The sequence below is a fragment of the Pseudoliparis swirei genome, chromosome 3, assembly GCF_029220125.1.
Source record: "Pseudoliparis swirei isolate HS2019 ecotype Mariana Trench chromosome 3, NWPU_hadal_v1, whole genome shotgun sequence".
Classification (NCBI taxonomy): Eukaryota; Metazoa; Chordata; class Actinopteri; order Perciformes; family Liparidae; genus Pseudoliparis; species Pseudoliparis swirei.
The window spans coordinates 8,896,072-8,917,337 of NC_079390.1; the positions used below are offsets into that span (position 1 = coordinate 8,896,072).

Here is a 21,266-nt window from a genome sequence, read left to right on the forward strand (position 1 = left end):
CTAAAAAGCTGTCAAAAATAATCACATTTAGCGTCATTTTCCTAAATAATTTTATTTTTTTACATTTTAATAAAAAGAAAAATCACATTAATACAAGTAATCAGACTTATAAGTGAATATGTTGTTCTTTCTTAATGGATTGTAGGTGCTGAACAGAAGCCTGAGAATAGAGTCTTGGAACATTTTTCACCGCTAATTAACCATAAACATCAAATTGTATAGCATTGATGCAGTGATCAACAACAACAAAAAGGACGACAATGTGTTTATGAGATTTGTCAATATGTTCATCAACCCAAGTCATCATAACTTTCTCAAATGGTAATTGAGGAAGAGGAAGAAGAATAGCGGCAGGTTATAGAGCCTAGTATTTTATTTCCTGAAGACAAATGTTGCACAATAAAACATTTCATCACAAAGATAATTGACCTATGACCTCGGTTTAACCCTCCTGTCGCCTTCGGGTCAATTTGACCCGATTCAATGTTTAATGTCGGTGTTCTTTCGGGAGTCAACAAACAAACATAAAGTACCTCACACTTAAACTTGGAAAACAATATTAATTCTAATAATTTTCTGGAGATTTTAATAGCTGGGGTCATATTGACCTCAAGGGTAAAATATGTTAGTAAATATAAAGGTAACAGGAGGGTTAAACATTGAATCGGGTCATATTGACCCGAAGGCGACAGGAGGGTTAAACATTTGTCCTGATGAACGAGTCTCTCCCAAAGCTCAAGACCAGAAAACCCTAATCCGAGATATATATAGACGTGTATAAAAAATATACTTTGACAGCACCCGTTGGACTTCCTTCTTGTTCATGGCCGTGAGTGCAGCCTAGAAGGCCGAAACTGGGTCCGTCCTCCCTGACCCGCCCAGTGTGAGAGCTGCAGCCCCACAATGTGGCTCTTAGTCACTTCCTGTTTGGAGCTTCGGAAGAGAGCAGCACCGTTGACACCTGGATCACAGGATTAACCAGAGAGCAAATTCCACTGGATCCCAAACATCCTCCATGAGAACAAAAACAATCAGCAAAATATTCTATTAGCCACCCACCGGCTCTACATAACCAAGTTCAGACGTGATGAGAAAGTAAACCAAGTACTTGTGTAGTAATTGTTAGTGGGCTATTGAAACGACATGATAGCTTGGCTAATTGATATTACGCCACTTCCCGACCCCCTGCCGGCCTAACGCTGAGAGGAATACGTAGCATACGGGTGCAGATTATTACGGGGCATGCAGTTATTGGCCTGTAGAATATGCAGTTATTGAAGCAGACAGTGCAGCTGTCATTACATGTGTCCCTTTGCCGTTGACCCATCTATCAACAGCATGTTTAAACCCTTTAAATACTGTTTGAGATAAAGTAACCAGACCTTTTATTTTTGCATCTCCACAGAAGGAAACCGTTGCATAATAAAACGATGAAAGCAGTGACAAAAAGAACAGTTTTTTATAGGACTATACATATACACCGTATCTCGAATATGAAGTCATCCATATGCGTTGCCACAGTCCACTCCCTACCTGGAAGAGCATTTTCTGAGGAAGAAAATGTGCAGAATCCACATGATCTGCTAACGGAGCTTAAAGGGTACCTGTTGAGATCGCGAATGTGTAGCCAGATCAAAAGATAATGTGTTTCTAAAGGTTATTCATGCACTGACGGTCCAGTATTCAATAACAATACGTAGTTTAGGCTGTTCAAAGTCCCTCAACTCCGACAAGCTTCATTGCACTGGTGCTTGAATATGGCGCCGGTGGTGTGACGTCACATCGTTGAGAGATCGACAGCCAACCACAGCGGATGTGTTCAGAAACCAATGTAAACAACGTCGAGCGCTCGCAAACAAATGCTGAGAACTTGATAATAATAAAGAAAACGGCGAAATATGGACAATGAAAGATTGTCAGATTCAGCAACTGGATACTTGTATGAACCATTAAAAGCAGACTATCCCCATTTAGTTAATTGTGACAGCGATAGCGATGATTCTGATGAAGTTGATGCCGAAGGACCGCCGGTCCAGATGCTTCACCGTGCGGACCGTGCACGCAAGTCGGCGGACGTTTGGTGCAGTTGTGGGAAATGTGCCACAGAAAACAGACATAGAGTGCATTTGTTGTAAAGAACACGAACTTATGTCCGATGATATAGTGTCATTAGACCTCATCTGCTTCACACAAAAGCGTGAGCTTGATAGCTACATCGCGCATAAGCCAGCGCTGGAGATGTCTTTCATTGATGCAATGATCGGCCGACATGTTCGGGGGCCTGCACCCGAGGGAGAACTGTCAAATCGGTAAGTTTGCCAGTTGTTTCATGTAGGCTAATTTGCGATCACCAGAGTTGGTGTGATTATTACTAATATTCTGAATATATTCACCTTTATTCTCCCATAAGCGAGAGGCCTAACATTTGCCTGCATACTATCGCCCATGATTATGATGATCCTGGATCGAAGTGATCTTCACATACCACGGAGTTTCTGCTGAATGTAAATGTTTTTAAAGTATGCCCGGTTCCTAAATTGTGCAGCCACTTCTTCGCGAGCACCTTCTTTTCCTCTGTACTAGGTTTGGGCACGCAAAATAACTTTTTAGTCTTGTGAGTCCGTTTATTATTTAGACAACCGAACGCCTTGCACTGCGCCATCTTGGCGTGAACTCCAGACGTGAACTGGTTTGAGGCCACCGATCTATCCCAAGAAGCAACGCGTGTAGAAGTGGCTCCGGATTGGCTGAATTCCTTTCAACGACTCTGCGTCATAGTGACCTTTGACATGAGTAAATAACTGGCAATATGTCTGCGCACTGAAGCGTTCACGGACTCGGAATGTTGACAAAGAAATGTAAAGCCTCGGGCTATGCGTGACTTGTTGACAATAGCGGCGGGGAAAATATGATTTATTTGATGCGCCTAATGGATGTAGCACGTTGTTGTTTTGGGCTACAGGTAAGTGACCATTTACAAGGTTGTGTAGTCCTCAAATACATTTAAATAATCTAATGGTGTCACAAAATCAACACATATTGTGCATAGTGCTGATGAGCAAACTGCTAAAACACAGCAACAGAGGCGTGTTATCCATTTTACTGTCTGATAGCACAGGTAGGATTTGTTTTTGGATTTGCCTGGAATCATCATTATCATCCGTCTAACCTGGGCCAGGTGTGCAGCTTGACGACCGTTAAGCCCAAGATAAGAAGACCAGTGTAAAAAGATAACATTTTAGTCAAAAAGGCCCCAAAGCCTGAACAAAACATGAACATTGTTATCCTCTCGAGCTCCGCGCTGCAGCCGGCCACGACCAGACTCCAGTCTAACCTGCCGCTCCTCCAGTCTCTCAGCCTTTGGAGCCACTTGGACGAGTGTTTCAGGGTTTCTATCCATCGTTCCTGATTTGTTTGAAGTTTGTGTTTGGCATCCTTTACAGTCTCAGCGGATCCATTTGACTACCAAGAGAATCCCCCAATCAGCAGTGACATTAAAAAATATGGGGCTGTGGAGTTTTTTATTTATGACGAAATGGGCACGAATAAAAATAAAAAAAGACCGTAGCATTAACATTTTTTTTTTCTTTCTCCAAATTGTGCATACTTAACACTTATATACCATAGAAATATATAAATATTATAAAATCTATTTTTACGATTAGCAAGCACTGGCATGCTACTTGATACAGATGAGCTCTATTTCCGCTCTAGTAATAAAATCAGTACACTGCAGGATAGAGAAGGTTTCAGCAAACCGAGTCGGTGTATTGTACAAAAAACCTGGACGGGAGGTCAGATTTCATCTATTCATGCAGCAAAATTCATAACTGCTCAAATTGGCTATGTAGAAAAAAGACGAAAGTAAACATCAATGGGGCTGTATCTGAGCTTGGTACTGTTTAACAGTCATATCTGAAGCTCCGTGAGGGCGCTTCGGGGAGGGAAGCAACCCTTTGCACAACGTGTTCTGAACACTCCCTTTGAGCTCGTCAGGGGCGCTAATGCTTGATAAAGAAGGAGAAACCATACTGCTGCAGGACGGTTGAGTGACGAGTGTGTGCACAGGGGAGGCAGCCATCACGACGGCGGGGCGTTCTGGTATATGGAGGCCTTGTCTTTCAAAAGGTCCAGACACAAATGACAGCTCCAGCTCCCTGAGGGACACAACAACAGAAGAATGGATTCATGTCAGAGACGTTTAAAGCTGCATGTCCACGAGCCTAAAGAAGGCCTTTTGATTCATGCTTTAGTCGTAGAAGATTTACATATAAATAAATGTTTGACACTTGTGTTTAAACATCAAACAAATGCATTCACCATTCGCAAAATAAAAATATAAGTTTTACAGAAAAATATGTTTTTTTATCTTTTAAGTTATGGGAACAAAAAAGTAGTGACTTATCAAAACCATTGTATCAACATTTTGTTGATTCCTAATACATTGTAAGAAGCTACTGGGATGTAGAACCAATACACACCGTCACTACCTTCTGTGTTGCTAAGCAAATTCTTGCTTTAATGAGCCGTAAAACTATTTTTTAATTATTTTTTTTACACGTCGCAGTTTTGACTTTTTTTTTCTTCTTACCCTCTGGAGGTTCAGCCATTTGTGGGTTGAGACAATACATGTGATATCCTCGATCACAGTCATCGCAAAACAGAAGCTGATCCTGGAAGAAACAAGAACACATTATACGCCAGACTCCAGCGTTCGACCAGACGAAACGATCGGAACGCAAGTGAACGTACGTCGTTCTCCGAGGTGCCGCACACGTTGCAGCACTTGCACTCGATGCACTGCCAGTGGTACGTCTTCACGGCAGCCATCATCACAGGAGTGAACTGCAGGCAGGAGGGGTGGCCTGCGTGTAAAATAATGGTCATTATCGGCGTCACCTCGCGGCACAGTCTACCCGTTGCAGCCGCCCGCCGTCGCCAACGTACCCGAGCGTCCGCAGTCGGAGCAGGACACCAGCTCCTCTGATTGGCCAGTCTTGTGATTGTTTTTCGTGTCTCCCAGGCAGAAATCACAATATTTATTAGGCAATGCGAGACCATCTGGGCCTTTCTTGGGAGCTGAGAAACGAGATGAAAACACCCAAGCAGCGTCAGTGTTCAGTTTCTAAAAAGTCCAGCTCGACATTGAAACCTCCGAGGACGGTGAAATATTTGACGCTTACTTTTCGGCACATCGGGCAGCGGCACTGCAGGCTTGTTGACCTCCACCTCTTCCTTCTCCTCACCCTCCTCGTCAGCCAGATGGGAGTGGGCGTAATGGTAGCTCAGACCGGGACGGTTCTTGTAGCGCTTCCCACAGACTGCCACCAAAACCAGAAAACACAACGTGTATGAAAACAAAGAATGGAGGGTAAAGAAAAGAGTAAACGTCTGTGTGAGTGCAAAGATAAAAGGAAGAATTTTCTTTGAGAACGGAAGAAGAATGTGTGGATAAGATAATATTGTGAACTGTCCATTGTGAGCCCAAAAAACATTGTAGAAAAGGCAAAAGATAAATCAGTTGAGTTCTCTTTTAAAACATATGGCCGTATAATTGAACACACTTCATAGTCTTCGATGTGATGTAGATCACTTAAACCTATATCGGTGATACGAAGCCTTTTGTTTCGTATCTGTATCACCACCGTGACATGATGTATTAGCAATGCAATTAGAGGGAAAGATGAAGAACAACGAGGCAGTTTATGAATATGAAAAACATGCTCTGAGGCAGCGGCATGCGTCATCGCATCCCCCGAGCTGGAGGCGCAGCACGAAGACGTCTCAGCCACCGTCACAACCACACAGCCTCTGATCTTCACAACTTCTTCTACTGACAAGTTAAATTAAAATAAACTCAAACGTGGAGTCAAATTTCATTTCATACATATGTTGCTTTCAAAATTGCATTTGAGTGTTTATAACTTCTGTTAGTTGACATTAAAAATGAAATGTTTAAAAATTGAATACTGATGTTTATGACCTGAATTTATATTTTTAAGTGGGGTAAGAAAAGTCACTGGGACTGCATACGGAGGATTCACGGACTTTATGAAGGACAAAGTTTCCATTGTGTGTAGCCACCGTCACAGCCCCCCTGAGGTTGGTCAGAAGATAATGCCAAAGAGAAAACTACTTCTTTCACTTCCATACTTTCATTTCCCTTAAAGGCCAATGTCCTATTAATTTAACAGTCATCTAAAAAAGGAGTGATTAGTCTTCATCTCCAGAGCATTTTAGCAAAATCACTACGGACACAGCGAGTCACATGCGACGAGTGGCAGAAAGTTTTGGAAAAATAGAAAAAGAGGCATCCAACGGACTCAAAACAATAAAAAAAAACAGGCATTTAAGACAAGGGTAAAAAAGGAATGAGAGAAATATACCTCTTTCAGAAGATTTGGAAATATGCTTTTGTTTGATAGTGTCTGAAAGAAAGAAGAGAAGGAGACGAGAGAGCACAGACAGACTCAGAGAAGTGGCTCATAGACTGATGGAGGATCGGTCTGCAGCTGAATGTGAAATGTTTAGGGGGAAAAGGAGAAAAGAACACATCAAGCAGTACATCTACAGAGCCCGACAACACCAGAGAAGTGGAAGAACCCCCCCCCCCCTTTTGCCTGTAGGAAAATGTGCAATACAAGTTGAAGAAATGTATGATATCATGTTGACAAACTAAAATATATAGCCTGAACTGCCTATGAGTATCAGATGTGTCCAACAGAGAGCAGAAAGAAGATGAGGAGATGAACAGAAAGAGGAGAGAATGAAAACGAAGGCGATAATAAATGAGGACGTGGGCAAAGTCTTGATTAGATTACAAACATTACAGCTATTAACACCTGCAGTGACCCGAGGTCACATCTACTCTCCCCCATCAGGACTCACTGTCACAGGCGTACGGCTTGTCTCGGTCCTCCAGTGCCGCTGTATCCAGCTTCTTCCTGGTGCTGCCCGCTCCTCGACCCTGAGGATACAGGCGTTATCAGAGTCAACAGACGGGCCGGGACACACACCAAGAGCTGGGATGAACTTCAGAGTAATTGTGTAGTTACCTTCCCTTTTCCCTTGCCTCTTCTTTTAGGCGTGTCTTCCTCATAGTCTTCATCATCCAGGTCGTCCAGGAAGTCATCAGGCTCAATGATTCTCTATGTTGAGACATTGAGAACATTTTTTTTTTTAAAGAAAAAGATTTTTTCTTGACTTCAAATATATTTTGTGATGAAAAAAAAAATGAAGAACCTTTCTAATGCGGGCAGCCGGGTTCAGGCCACCGGTGAAGTCACTCGGGTTTGAATCCTCCTCAGACCCTCGCAGCTCTGTGGTCGTCCGTTTCTCCATGGAGTCCCCCTTCAGCAGGGCCTCCAGGCTGCTGCCATCCGTTGACAACACAGCGTCCTTCTTCAGTGCGACATCGATCTCTGTGAACAAAACACAAACGCGTTCGCTTTTTGAAACCGTGTTTCTATTTCCATTTTTCTTAAATGTTAAGAAAACGTAGCCTTTTTATAGCTTTTCTTTAATGTTGACAGGATAACAGAAAATCCGAGCTGAGCTCAATTTTGCGATACCTGACTTGACGGGAGGGAAGATAAGCCGAGGGTCCTCTACAGGATGAGATCGCCATTTCTTCCTCCACCTCCTGGATGGGTAGGTGTAGAGCTGCCCTGGTTCCATGCCTGAGGGATCAGAGCAAACCCGTCTACATGACACTGGACCCATATTAATACAGAACTTGTCAGCCGCTTTTAATTTTCTTTAAACCTACAAAGCTTATTGGCGTGATTGCGATTGGCATCCTCATTTAAAGCCAAGAGGGCACGTTTAGCTACATCCCGCCAGTAAATGTAGGAAAAACTAGTTTTAACCTAAGAAAGGTCCTTCACCTGAGACCCTGGTCTTGTAATGGCGGTTAACCAATCCAACTTAGTCAAGCAACATTTAAATCCTGGGGGCAGTGCGTTTGAAGCACACTACGGGTTGTGTCTCTCACCTGGTCCCCTGTGTCTCTTTTCCATCCAAATGTAGCAGTTGCTCTGAGCCACACCGGTCTGAGAGTCGAGGAACGGCATTCGGACACTCCTCTCCGCACAGAGCCTGGCATTGTAGTTATGGCATTGCTCCATGGCGTCTCTGTAGTACTGCTCTCCCAACCTGACGCCACAAACCAGAGCTCGATGCTTTTTATTCGGTCTTTTTATATTTTCAAAACACAAAATAAATCCGCACGTGTGGGTATTTCAAAACCAGTGCAGTCTTGTTTTAAACTTTGTAAACTCCCTGTCAGTTTAGTTTGAAGCCTGTTCTCTTTCTGTTATGCTGCCACCTGAAGAAAAGGGCAAACTCATGAGACAGTCTTTTGTTCTTCAGACTAACGCGGTATTCCCTTCTAGGAAGGCTAAGGGCCGCATCTCTACCATGTGAGACAAACGGGCTTTTGTAAATATTTTATCTCATTAGATTTAATCTATCGTAAAGATGTAATAATTTAACATATTGTTGTAAATTGGTCTGTGTTGCCCATCTGCTATTTTGTCAAGACTATATCAGAAAGGGGAGGCTTTTTACATGGAAAATAGTTCCAAAACAGTGATTGTTTATCGAATGTAAATCATTAAAAAAAATTGCTGTGTGTGAATATTTCTCATTAAAATAACGGGAATATTCTTTGAGACATTATTTTCTGAAGTGTTCCCTAATTATGTACATTGGGCTTTCAGACATAATTGAATTGAGTTGGCACACGGACATATAAATAACCGTTGGAGAAGTTAAAAAAAAAGTAAAAGTTGAGAAGAATCTTCACAGATCTAGCAAAAGGTCAGATAAGCGTCACCATGGTAACTTAGAACCTAGCTATAAGCGTGCACTTGCCGTAAAACGTTTCAAATCAACGGAGACAATGTTAACGGACATGGCAGCACGGTTTACGACAGCTAAACTGTAATAACCTCCTGAGTAACTTTATTAGAAGTGTGATAGCTACAGTGACTGTAGGTCGCTGGTCCCCAGGTGAAAGGAGTGGAACCCAAGGCCACCAGTCTCGTACATTTTGGACTCGTTGGCCCGTCGCCACAGCCCCTTGAGAGCCCCCCGAGAGCACCCTGAGAGCACCCCGAAAGCACCCCGAGAGCACCCTGCGGGCACCCTGAGAGCACCCTGAGAGCACCCTGCGGGCACCCTGCGCTCACAACGTCGGCCACAGCTCGTTAGCGCGAGAGCCGCCTAGCTGCGACACTTCACTGACGTTAGCACGGCGCTAGCTGTTGGGCCAGCAAGACACAAGCAGCCACATTATCCCCGTAAATACACTTATGATAAGACTGACGTTATATTAGTTACATTGACTCGTGATGAGTGTTCCAGAAACGTCATCTGCGTGTCTGCTAACTTACACTTCCATTCCAGGATGTGAACACACACGCACGACGGTCCGACGCTGGCTAACCTCACTCAGTCGGTAAGCTAGCTCGTGACACGGTCACTGGCTGTACGAACACACATTTGTTCAGATGTGACCGCGGTGTGATTCACCCGGTTGGGCGTAAGGTGTGTAGAAAAGTCCAACACTTACAGTTTGACAACATTTTCAACAACAGCTGCCATCTTGCTTTGGTAGACGGGGAAAGTGACTGAGCCCCGTGTGCCCTGCGTCAGGACTTGGAGGCAGATGAAGCGGTGACGTGACGCATAGCGCCTCTGACTGAGGCGTTGTGGCCTTGCAGGATCCTTTATCATACAAAGCGATTCAAATATGGTTCTGAATTATTTCCATACATGTTTTATCGTCAGCAGCTCATGTACATGGATTATAACTTATCCCTCTTCATTATATTATTGATAAAAGTACAATAGAGTAATACAAAACAAATGTTTTGAGTAACACCTGAACTGTTACCAAATTAAATTGACAAATTATAGGTAAAGGCTACACTTTTATGTGAAAACGCCTTGTTATGGTTTTTCTGAATACTGTGAATTTGTACCAACTGGTTGTAGCCTGACATTTAAAATTGTGTGTGTGTATTTTTATTCAGTCAATCATTTCAATACAATACAATATTATTCTATATAATATACAAAACTAATTGTGTTATTGACACCTAAATACTTATAATTTGTTGACTCCTTTTGCTTTTAACTGCTGCAAGTCAGTTTCCTCCATCCCCCATGCAACCTTTCTCAAAATACATGTTAAGATGATATCTTTTTTCTGAGGTCTTTGACCACCATCCTCATCATCCTCTCCCATTTCCAACCTCCAGTTCAGAGATAACCAATGTGATGAAACCAAGACTCAGGTTTCTCTTAACTCTGAAGTTTTCTGCACTTTCATCCACTGATTCATCATAAACTTACTGTATGTTAGTCATCATTTGATCATCATTGACCTTATTTGCTGCAGTTGCATTAGTCATATGATTCGTAATGACAACACTGCAGCAACATCCTTTACACCCACACCATAACTATATTTCACATGTACTGAACAATATGAACACGGAGCATGATAACACTTTTTATTTTTAAATTAAGATCCCATTCTGCTTTTAAGTATAGTTGACAGTTTTGGGACTTTAGCTGGACCAACAGAAGTTCGGATGGGTGAACAACTTAAGGATTCTTACTAAAAGTGTCCATTAACTTGTCAGCTTCCTGTCGTGTACATCAAACTGCTGTATTGTTTTCATGAGAAAAGCTATATAGAGGAAATATAAAGAGGAAATTAATTAATTCTTCCTGTCGTTAAGAATCTAAGAATGTCATGCAGAATTGTTGATGTCATTGGTGTTACTTTTTATTGTTTCAATATAAAAAGTACAACAATATAATCAAAAGTTAAAACCTGTATATATTATGTTTGATTAAAAAACAAACTACTTTATCATCTTAATTTTGTTCCGACTCCAGGGGAACTCCACTAGTTTCACACACAAGGTTCAGTGTATTTTTCATGGGGAATATTACTTCTTCTGTGGAAATATCTGTATGTCTTCTGGAATGAGCTTTCCAAAGTATGAATTAAAAAAATCTCTGCCTAACAAAAAGGGGTTGTAAGAGGGGCCCCATTAAAGAGACAATAAGCTAATGAAAGACCCTATTAGGTTGCATTATGGGTAATGTAAGACTTAAATATCAGGATTTCTCTGACATTAATTTTGAACCTATAGCTCTTATGAGGCCCCGAACTTTACAGGAGTGCCCTACAGCATTATTCCAGTATGATATGCCACCTGCAAATCCTTTTAGTCCCAACACAGGCACCAGAGAGGTGTTCTGTAAAATGCAACTTACAATAGTTTACTGTGAAAACGTGACTCTTGTGCACTGAATAGAATAAATGCTGGAGCAGTTGATAACCTGTTTGTAAAAAAAAAAAAAAAAAAAAAAACCCCAAACAATACCATGTTTTATTATTCCTAATATTAGATGTAGATACACAAGTCAACAAACATTATTTTCGATTTGTAATGAAAATGCTCCACAGCACACTGACATCGTGTGGAAGGGTCTGGTATTACAGACGTACCTGAAAATGGACAGCAGTTATACTTTTTGCAATAAGTTGCATTAGTAACAGTAGTAGTAATAGTAACAACAGTAGCAATAATGATTATAATAGCAATTAATAATAGTAGTGGTATTAACAACTCTGAATTACAGAGGAAGGAACAGACATTTGTCAAAAATAATGAGAAATGAAGGTCGGAGGACAGGCTTATCAAATGCTGCGAGACAGACCACTGGATGAAAAAATACAAGCTCCCACTAGACAGCAAGTATCCTTCCTGCCTTCAAAAAGAAAGAAAAAAGGAAGCTCAAATTGTCACCGGTCTGTTTTCACCCATGTTAAATACCAAGTAAAAGTTGTTGTTTTTCTTCATTAAGTACTCCATTGGTACAAGTACTCTTATTACCAAAAACATGTCTCTTTGACAGCAATAATACTCCAACTCATATGTTCTGGTCAACGCTCACCAGTAGCACAACGCCATTTTAAAAAGGATGCCATATTCAACATCAAATCACAGCCAGCTGAGGACATATCCACAAAACTGGATTGCCAGGGTCATTCTGCTTTAAATTATACAGGATTAATGTGCGAGTGTGTGTGAAAGTGAAAGTTTGTGTACAGAATGTCACGTATGCGAAATAGTGTTGCTTCTCGTGACCAATTTGGCCAAACTAATTTGAATCATTCACATTCAAATGAGCCGATAAGAAAATACACTGCGTGACCTTTAAACCTCGAGATCAACTGAATGCTGCGTCTGATGTCCAGAGCAGAGAAAAGGTCGCAATGTGATCCCTATAAACAGCTCAAGCCACTGGGGAAGAATGACTCCTCCATTCAAAATTGTGCACAATGTCCTTGAACTGCATTGCTCACCTATATATGCAATGACCTTATTGACTTCCCAGTTGGTAGTTTTGTTTAAGTTTACTTAAACTGGGAGCAGGGTCGCCCACCGGAGACACAAAATCCCACTGACAGAGGTAAGGCAGTCAGTTCGAGAGTTTGGACCAGGTGCGGTCCACTTTTCAGTCGTCTCAAAGTGGGGGTTCAGATATTTCTCATATCTGGCTTCGGGGGTCTTTGAGCAATAGACTACTGGTTCCATGTTCCTTTGGGACTGCAAGATAAGGCCAACCTGTTTAAACTGAAACCAGTTTATTCCCAGCCGTTTCTGTTGTCACTACATTTTGGTGTGACATTTCTGTGGACGTATGAGCCCTCCAAGGCGTGGTATACACATCCAGGCAATTACCAGCTCTAAAGAGTTACTTTCAAGCTGGAATCTATCACAAAATAATTAATTACTTGCAACCTATAATTCATAAATCTCTTGAATTCCGAATTGTTTTCCTATAACTTTGTGGCATTTTGGCAGTTAGAAAGGTAAATTAAAACGTGGATTTAAGTGACCGACTATAATAACACTTAACCAATTTATATAAAATTCCACTCCCGCCTACAGTCTCACAACATACTGTAAAAGCCTTTATCATTTCAAACATGTACCATATTTGAGGAAAAATAATAAATGCCTATCATATTTGTACATTCACGATATTGGATTGCCATGATCTCGTTTCAGATTACTCCAAATGCCAATTACACAGAATGAGTTGCTCCCCAACCCTGAATATGAAGTGATGTCATGTTTTCAGAGTACGTCCACAATGAAGAGAATAGGTGGCCATGACGACACACATACAAATTTAAACCTACATGAAGTCATGCCACATTATGCAAGAGCACAAAGCTCGTCTGAGACGCTTTAGGACTCTTCCCTCTCTGCCAGTTGGTTACTGCAACGCATGTTGTACCTGCATACAGAACACACTGGCATACATTAGATCATTGCCACAGGGCACCTATATTTTAAACATTCCTGTCTTCGTATGACGACAGCTTCCTTTAAGACTGCTGGAATGGAGGGTGGGTTGGTAAATAGGGGGTCAGTGTATCTGTAGTGGGTTCAAGTAAGGCTCAATACACACGTCTGTCATGTAGCACATAAACCGCATTCTTCCCTGCCGAGCCAACGCCACTTCCCCTAATGAGACCCGTCCTGCTGGCTGCCACAGAGAATGTGCTTCAGCTCGGTATCTACCAACAGCCCCCATGCCTTCACACCAGTAGAGAGAGAACAGATATCAGAAGACTCAAACAAAAATAATTAAACCTTCATGTGAAACTTCATGGGTAATGTCAGCTGACGTAATAAAAAACAAAGAAAATCTAATTTTATGAAATCATCCCAGTAATATTATGTTGTGTTTGTGTCTGGTTGTCCGCATTTGCGTACCAAAAAAAGCAGCATTCATAACATAAACGTGCAAAGTCCACAGCACCACAACTCACACGCACACACACACGCACACTAGAAAACTAATCCTCTCTGCTTTGTACAGAAAAAATAAAGTCAAAAATCAAGCAGAAAAGATCACTCAAAAGAAATGACCGAATACAGGCAGAATTAGAGACAAAATAAAAAATAAAACCACTTATTAAATATATCTATTATTTTCCCAATGAAACTTGTGATCACTTACGGCACACTTCTAAAATTCAAGGAGCTTTATTTTTTTCTCAAAACACCTCATCAACTGTCATTCCTAAAAAACTAAACACAATATTACATACAGAGGGCAAGCCCGACATTCTCCACTAATTTAACCAAATGTGTTTCTCTCCACAACAGTAAGGAAGATTGAATGAATTAGCTTGTTTTCTCAAACCAGCAATAGCAAAAGATAAATAATAATAGTAATAAAAATAATTATAATTGTAATAATGATAATAGCAAACATAATCATTCAGGTTAATGACATCAACACCAATAACAGGAAAGAGACTGATGTGATGCTCCCAAACAGAGTGGGATTCAAAGCAGGCAAACAAAACCCAGTGCACCACAGTGGAACGCCACCATCCATTGTTTTATTCGTGACACGGCATGAAAACGGCTCCACGAGTCAAGACTCTTACTTACTTACTGAGGCCTTTGTATTCCTTGCAGAACATTGGCCACCACGACTCATTGGAGACTCACTGAAGAGAAAATATTCATTCTCAAGGAACTGGTCCTGAGTCCTTACTAATGACACCCACAGCTGTTACTGACTTGAGGGCTTTCATTGTTGAGTGCAGCTAAATGTGAAATATGAATCGGTGAACGAAAAGGTAAACGACAGATAAAAATGGCGGCGGCAGAGAATAAGAGAGAAAGAAAAGACAAAGTTCTCGGGAAGCCACATACAGTAGCTGTTGACAGATTCCTCGGGGTTCTGCACTGAGAGCAGTGTGTTTGCGTTACCTGTCTGTACTTTGCTTTCTGACTGCTTCAGTTTGTTGAAATTTAGACACAAGTGTTTTATTTTTTCTTGCCAAAGAAGCTGAACCTCCTCTCGCGGTCCTTCTCTTTCCCGTCTTTGTTGCGCATGGTAACGCCTCCGGCTTCGCCTGCGTTGGGGGAGATGGGCGGCATCGTCATGGCACGGCTGAGGGCCCGTGGGCCGACAGGCGAGTCTGCTGATCCTGCTGGAATGGCGCCGATGATGGAACGGATCCAGGAGCTCATCTCAGCCTTTAAACAACAAAGCAAACATGTGTGAAACGTTACGATCATCGAGCGGAGTCACAGCGCACACACATCGTTTCTATTCAAAGCTTATTTTAGGATAGTAATTCTGTTTTATTCATCTTACCTCATCCTTTGCCTGAAACAGGTACTCCTTTCCATCCCCGAGCCTGCAGACAGTGTTGATGATGTAAAACATTAGTCAAATATATGCTATAAAGTCTACATCTCACTATTTCACCATCTTAGTATTTCATCGCCTCTCATTTTATTCATAAAAATCTAACGGGGTGAAAAACATAACCCATCAAGAATCCTTGTTCCTAGTTTAATTGCCTCCATTCTCACCTGAGCTTGAATACAAATTTCCTCTTCTTATAGTCGTTTGCTACCTCACACACAGCCTCTCCCAGGCTGATGGGCACCTCTCCGTGGTACGGGATGCCACTGCTAGCGCTCTTGCCATCTTTATAGAAACCAAGACTTCCTTTTCTGAGGACACAGTACACGTTCTGCCAGGACCTACAGGGACAGAGACAGATGGGCCCGATTAAGACAGAAATGAAGTTTTTCAATCTTAATCGTCTTGGCTCTACAATGACTATTTAAATGCACTTGGCCGATGACATCACTCACCTGCTAGGCGCCTTTTTGCTGTGGGTCTCCATCTCCTGTTTTCGATTGAGCATCCCCTCCATGGCATCTGGCTCTGCTCCAGCCCGGCCCGGTAACGTGGCAGAAGGCTCCAGGCGAGAGGATGCCAGCCCGCTGTCCCGGCCTGGTCCGTTCACAGACTCGGTCTCAGAGCTCTGTGGTGGAAACCAGAAGATTAATGGTTGTGAAGAGGTAGAAAAACATCGGACTGGATGGAAGCAGTGAGCAGCGAAGCAGCCATTCACAGCCGTACGTTAAGTCATGATGACGCTTGTTTTTGTCGGCACTGTATGATTACCTGAAATAATAGTGTAGCGTGGGTCCACATAAACACAGTGCACTGTCATACAATCAAAATAACCAGGCATGGATGCATGCTACACTGAACATGGAAAGTAAAAAATAAAATACAAACTGCACTGAGGCAACCTGATATACTTTTTGATTGAAACAGAGGCAGGTACCAATTTGAAATGTAAACATTACTATTCCTAAGATAATCTTTGCCTCTTCAGTTAATTCTCTTATATCAATAATCATTGCAACGCAGAAATAAACACACAATTACAGTTTAACGCTGTAAAGCCATTCACATCTGTTGGATTAAGTATTCTAGATTGTATTTACTTTCTGAATATGAAATATAAAATCCAAACACTGTAGGATGCCTTTTTAAAGTACTGAATTGTGACAGTAAAAGAAAATATGATCAGCTGTGGAGACATTCTTGTGTCTTTTTTCTACAAAGAGTTAAATGACGTTCACAGTCATCACAGGAAGCGTACACACATGGGACATCACTGGAACACGGGACATATAAACCAGCTTTGGACCGCGACAAGTATCACATTAGCACATTCACAGTAACTCTTGTCCTGGTCAATATGAGCACATATACAACAGCAGACCGATACATGAGAACAATCTGTTCATGAGTCTGCATCATGCCTTTAAACAGCAATGGGACTCATTAATGAAACATGGATCAATAAAGCAATGGTTTGCATCTGTGAGCGATGGCTTCTCAACAGAAGAAAAAGAGGCACTGCAGTTGACCAGGAGCCGAGCGGGGCGAGGGGAAGCTACAACGCTGACCACGGCTTGGTACTCACACGCTCCGGCTCCTTCGGCTTACACACACCCTTAGGCTCTGATTTCTTTCCCACTGACAACGATAGCGATAATGAGCGCTGATGAAAACGCAATAAGAAATTGTTAAGAAGTCTCGTGTGTGGCAGAAAGTTGAAAGTTAGAAAACCCTTCTAGGAATTGGTTCAGACGCACCAGCATTATGAATGGCTTCTCATAAGAGCCGTCAAAACCTGCATCAATAAACCATCGCATTGATGAAGTTCCGTTGGTACAGAAACGTCTCCCTTTCTTTGACTGGGTCTTGGACATACGTTTACTTCTGCCTTCCACAAGGTTCTTACTTTCCATCTGCAGGTGAGGATTTTCACTCGGATAGTGTAACCAGCATGGTTGTTGACTGGGTCCTTCCCTGATCCCAACCCCCTCCTCACGGGTGCACTGTCCAATTGACTTCCACACTACCAATGAGTCTGTAGTGTGGAAGTCATCAACAAATGTTGCTGCTTACCCGGATTATAAAATATTGCTCCATATATATTTTTGCTGGGAATTTTGCTCTCTCAGGTATTTTCTTGTAAAAACATAGATGTTTCTTTCAATTAGATAATAGCAAACTCACAATATAAAAAGGGAATATGTGTCAAAAGAACACTGGTGATTAGAGTAGAACAGACAGAGACAGGGACACACTTAAATACAGTGATGCATGTAAGTGTAATATACTCAAAATATACATTGGACAACAAAATTATGCTATGTTTTTGTCAGTAATGTATCCTTAGATGTGGACGTGTTATGCGAATATTAATGCGAATAACTCGTATTTATTTTTCAGATATCTTTCTCTACATTTTTTTACAGAGATTGATTGAATGAGTGAATTTCTTACAAATCCATGTCATAATATAGGAGATGAGGCATGAGACATGGAAAAGACATTCCAGAGCCCTATGGCACAACATTTGATTGGAAACCTGAAATTCGTCTTTAAAATGGCAGTTGAACCAGAGTAGAAACAATGTAATGTTCAAAGGATTTGGATCTACAAAACACTCACCTGCGATGTGTCATTGTCGCTGTGAACTCCATTCACCGACACAGACTGATTGAGGGTAGTCTGGTCCAGACTGGTTCTGCAGAGCGAGCGGAAAGCATGTTAAGAAAATATCATAAAAACAATGTCAAACTATACTATATATCAACACCCCTCTGCTGGACCAGAAGTCCTCTTTGGTTCACCTGGCTGCAGAGTCATGGACATGACTTTCTGTTTCAGATTGTGCCACTTCTACTGGGGGTGGTGTAGGGGGTCGCCTTGCTCTCTCTTCTTCCTCTCGCCTCTTCTGGATCTCATGCTCCTCAAGCTGAAACGCATAAAGTTAAGAGTGATAACTAGGAGTGGTGGACATCTTCTTCATGTATATACCAGGCCATTCCCAACTAAATCAAAACACGGCATATGATGGAAGTCATTTTGCTACTTACAGTAGTCAGTTTCTCCAGCAGCACAAAGCGGTCCTCCCAGGCCACAGCAAGTTTCTCAAAGGCCTCATGGCGCTTAATTAGGCTCTCTACCTCATCCACATTTGAGCCCAGCTCTGCAGCGCGCACCAGAGGTTCTTGCCCTGCCAACCAAGACTCTGCCACATGGGCATCACGTCCAAACTGCAACACCTCCAGTACTGCGAAGCAGAGATAAGGGGAGCAGAAGACAAAGAGAAAAACAAAGAAAGAGAGTTCACTAATCATGGGACATTAAGAAATACAGCATTAACATCATCGAGAGTGATTAGCAGTGAAGACGGGTTGACATTTGGTCCCTTTCAGACCAGACTAAACATACAGAAGTTAGCCCTGGCTCAACTTTTGCCACTATGCAATCACCACCACTCAAATAGGATTAAGCACACATGCCTTACAGAACACTGTGTAGCATTTTGCCATTAACCTCACAAGTCTTACAAGGAAGAAATTCTGGATGCCATGATAACCTTCAAACTGGACATACCCGTTTGAATTGTATCTACTACCTTTACCCCAGAGCAACCACAACAAAGTATCACCCGCATTTCATTTGCCATGGCACTATAAGATTGAAGGTACCCTCATGTAAAATATGCTTAGCAGGCATACCAATTTGTAAATGGTCCATCTTGTCTTGCCACTTGTTGTTGATCTTTTCTCTCTTTTCCTGGAGTTGAGCCAGTTTCTCCCGGATCTGTGAATCAAAGAACATTTAGTAACTCGAAGACGCATGAAAAGATTGAATTGAAGCAATAATCCACAATCTTCCATTAAATTTGCACACATTTATATTTAATATGCAACAACATGACTGAAGATAACAGTGAAAATGACCCACTGCCCAGTACCTCATCAGCTGCATAGTGATTATTGTTGATGAGAGAATTCCCCATCTCATTACAGGCAGTAAAGCTGTCTGCCCTGGTCTCAATCTCAGACTTGATGTCCAGATGATTGGCAATGACCAGCCCTGCAGAAGACACATCCCTGGGACAACAGAGAAGCGGATGAAGTGAGATTTAAACATACTTTTAACAGTAGTTGTTACCGTAACTGGAAAATTAAGCAGAAAATGTCACCTGGGGCTGTCGTGTGCATCTATCTGCAGATTGACACCGTCCATCCAGAGCATCAGGTCTCGCACCATGTTGAAGAAGCGGAACTTCTCCACAGTGTCCAGCAGGAGGAGCCTGCGGGCCTGACCAGCCTCAAGCAGGCCCTCCCAGGCAGAAGTCACAGTATTTTCACTCCTGTTAATGTCGTCCGCCTTCTCCCCAGCGTAAGCCTTCTGCAGCCGTGCTGCATCATCTTGCACTTGATTCACCTGTGAGGTCAAAGAGGAAGAGGGGACATTCAGTTTTCTGTTCACGTGGCTCTCTTGGAATCTCCCATGAGGGTTTTCTTATTAACAGACAGCTGACCTGTCCACTGAGGGCCTGGATGTCATTTTCGAAAGTGTTGTGCTGTCTGTGTAGATGCTGAACGGTGTTCAGATCACGGCCAAGGTCAGAAGGCAGCCCTTCCCTCTTCTCCTTAACACGCCCGAGCACCTCCGTGGCATCTTGATGGAAGCGGTGCAACTCATAGGAGGCTGCTAACATTTGTGTGCGTGTGTCGATCAGCTCCAGCAGATCAGCCCAAGCCTCGTTCAACCCGTCTTTCCATTCAGCCACACTAGCGTTTTCAGGATGACCCGACTCAATCAGGTCATCTGCAAGGCCATTCACACCATCTACATGCTCTTGGCCAATGGTGCTGGTGTCACGAGCAAACTCACGGAACTTGTCCCGAAGCATCTGTAGGAAGAAAAAAAATATCAGGCCAGAAGTGGGAAACATAATTTGAGCTAAATTTCCCTGAGTTTCGGGGTCTCCAAAGTATGGGACGGAGAAAGAAGAAGAAAAAACCCCGTACTGTGACATGTTCATAGTCCTGTCCTAGTTCATGGGAGCCGGCTACCACCTCCCTCTCAGCAATCCACTGTTCCAGTTCATCCACCTCCCGCTTTAGCTGGGTCAGTCGCAGTCTCTCCTGAAGTCGACCACGACGCTCCTCAGCGAGGTCTTTCAACCCGGCATACAGTTTGTCCACTTGGGCTTGCCGTAGGGTGATTCTCTCGCTGTGTGAAGACAAGAAGAGAGCAACACAGATCAGTTGTTGGGGGTGTACAACGTTTTTTATCAGAAGGTCACAGTTGATCCATTTGTGTGTCGTTACCTCTCCGGGTGTTCACCGTTGACCATGGTGCGGCTGCTGTTGGCAAGTTGGTGAATGGTTTGGGCGTAGTCTTCAAGTGCCTGTTCCAGGGTCTGGTGCTTCTTGACCATCACTAGTGCACTTTGCTCATCCTGGGAGACACATGGGAAATGATTCGGTATTTTCTCAAGACAAAAGATTGTGGAAAAGCGGCACCGAGAGCAATGTTCCGTCTTGTTTTGATCTCGTCTGACCTTGGCTTTTTCCTCTGACATCATGTGTAGCTCTTGTTCTCCCATCCAGGCCTCCGCCTCCGCTGCATCAGCATAGAACTGCTGAGCGCGATTTGCCTCTATAAGACGGGCATGGCGATTGTCTGTCTCGGCCATCAGCTGGTCCCACAGGTCCCGCAGCTCAACGAGTCGCTCCTCCAGGACAGACTGTCTCTCGCCATCTACCTGGCTCTGAGTCTGGCCTCGTCTATGGATGTCATCGATGCGAGGCTGGTGGCCCTGGATCTCCTTCTGCAATGTCTAAAATCAGAAACAGGGAAGTTGGGTTGGCATTTTCTCACATTTGCCTTAGGTGTATACTCATTGACAACGTTTAATAATTCAGAGACGTCAATGATGTCTTTATCTTCAGATTCAGATTCAACTTTATTGTCATTGCACAGGGTAGAGGCACTGGGGCAACGAAATGTAGTATTAC

The 21,266-nt window shown here is 42.7% G+C and overlaps 2 protein-coding genes across 6 annotated transcripts in view; both read right to left on the reverse strand.

Annotated features, from left to right (window-relative positions):
- Positions 1 to 3,223: 3,223 nt before the first annotated feature.
- LOC130190814 (zinc finger protein ubi-d4-like) lies at positions 3,224 to 9,657 on the reverse strand. Of its 2 annotated transcripts, XM_056410450.1 has the most exons (12): positions 9,575 to 9,657; positions 7,994 to 8,154; positions 7,572 to 7,679; positions 7,243 to 7,421; positions 7,056 to 7,148; positions 6,889 to 6,967; positions 6,387 to 6,428; positions 5,184 to 5,321; positions 4,948 to 5,079; positions 4,753 to 4,865; positions 4,592 to 4,673; positions 3,224 to 4,157 (listed from the first exon to the last, which is right to left on the reverse strand). In XM_056410450.1, the coding sequence occupies exons 1-12, from the start codon at positions 9,604 to 9,606 to the stop codon at positions 4,081 to 4,083; spliced, it is 1,236 nt and encodes a 411-aa protein (XP_056266425.1). In that variant the 5' UTR covers positions 9,607 to 9,657; the 3' UTR covers positions 3,224 to 4,080. The 2 variants fall into 2 exon arrangements, with proteins under 2 accessions (XP_056266425.1, XP_056266431.1); XM_056410456.1 differs by lacking the exon at positions 6,387 to 6,428.
- A 1,740-nt stretch (positions 9,658 to 11,397) lies between these two features.
- The window catches only part of LOC130213000 (spectrin beta chain, non-erythrocytic 1), a 45,304-nt gene continuing 35,435 nt past the window's right edge, over positions 11,398 to 21,266 (reverse strand). For 2 of the 4 annotated variants that reach the window (XM_056444370.1, XM_056444378.1), the window contains 15 exons: positions 20,810 to 21,088; positions 20,577 to 20,707; positions 20,274 to 20,478; positions 19,781 to 20,155; positions 19,439 to 19,683; positions 19,208 to 19,346; positions 18,969 to 19,053; positions 18,321 to 18,517; positions 18,075 to 18,199; positions 17,893 to 17,968; positions 16,856 to 16,933; positions 15,726 to 15,898; positions 15,438 to 15,611; positions 15,217 to 15,259; positions 11,398 to 15,095 (listed from right to left, as the gene is read on the reverse strand). In XM_056444370.1, coding sequence (XP_056300345.1) covers positions 14,883 to 15,095; positions 15,217 to 15,259; positions 15,438 to 15,611; positions 15,726 to 15,898; positions 16,856 to 16,933; positions 17,893 to 17,968; positions 18,075 to 18,199; positions 18,321 to 18,517; positions 18,969 to 19,053; positions 19,208 to 19,346; positions 19,439 to 19,683; positions 19,781 to 20,155; positions 20,274 to 20,478; positions 20,577 to 20,707; positions 20,810 to 21,088 — 2,538 coding nt within the window. In that variant the 3' untranslated portion in view covers positions 11,398 to 14,882. The remainder of the gene's footprint in view (positions 15,096 to 15,216; positions 15,260 to 15,437; positions 15,612 to 15,725; positions 15,899 to 16,855; positions 16,934 to 17,892; positions 17,969 to 18,074; positions 18,200 to 18,320; positions 18,518 to 18,968; positions 19,054 to 19,207; positions 19,347 to 19,438; positions 19,684 to 19,780; positions 20,156 to 20,273; positions 20,479 to 20,576; positions 20,708 to 20,809; positions 21,089 to 21,266) is intronic. The other 2 variants (XM_056444386.1, XM_056444394.1) reach the window with 1 other exon arrangement.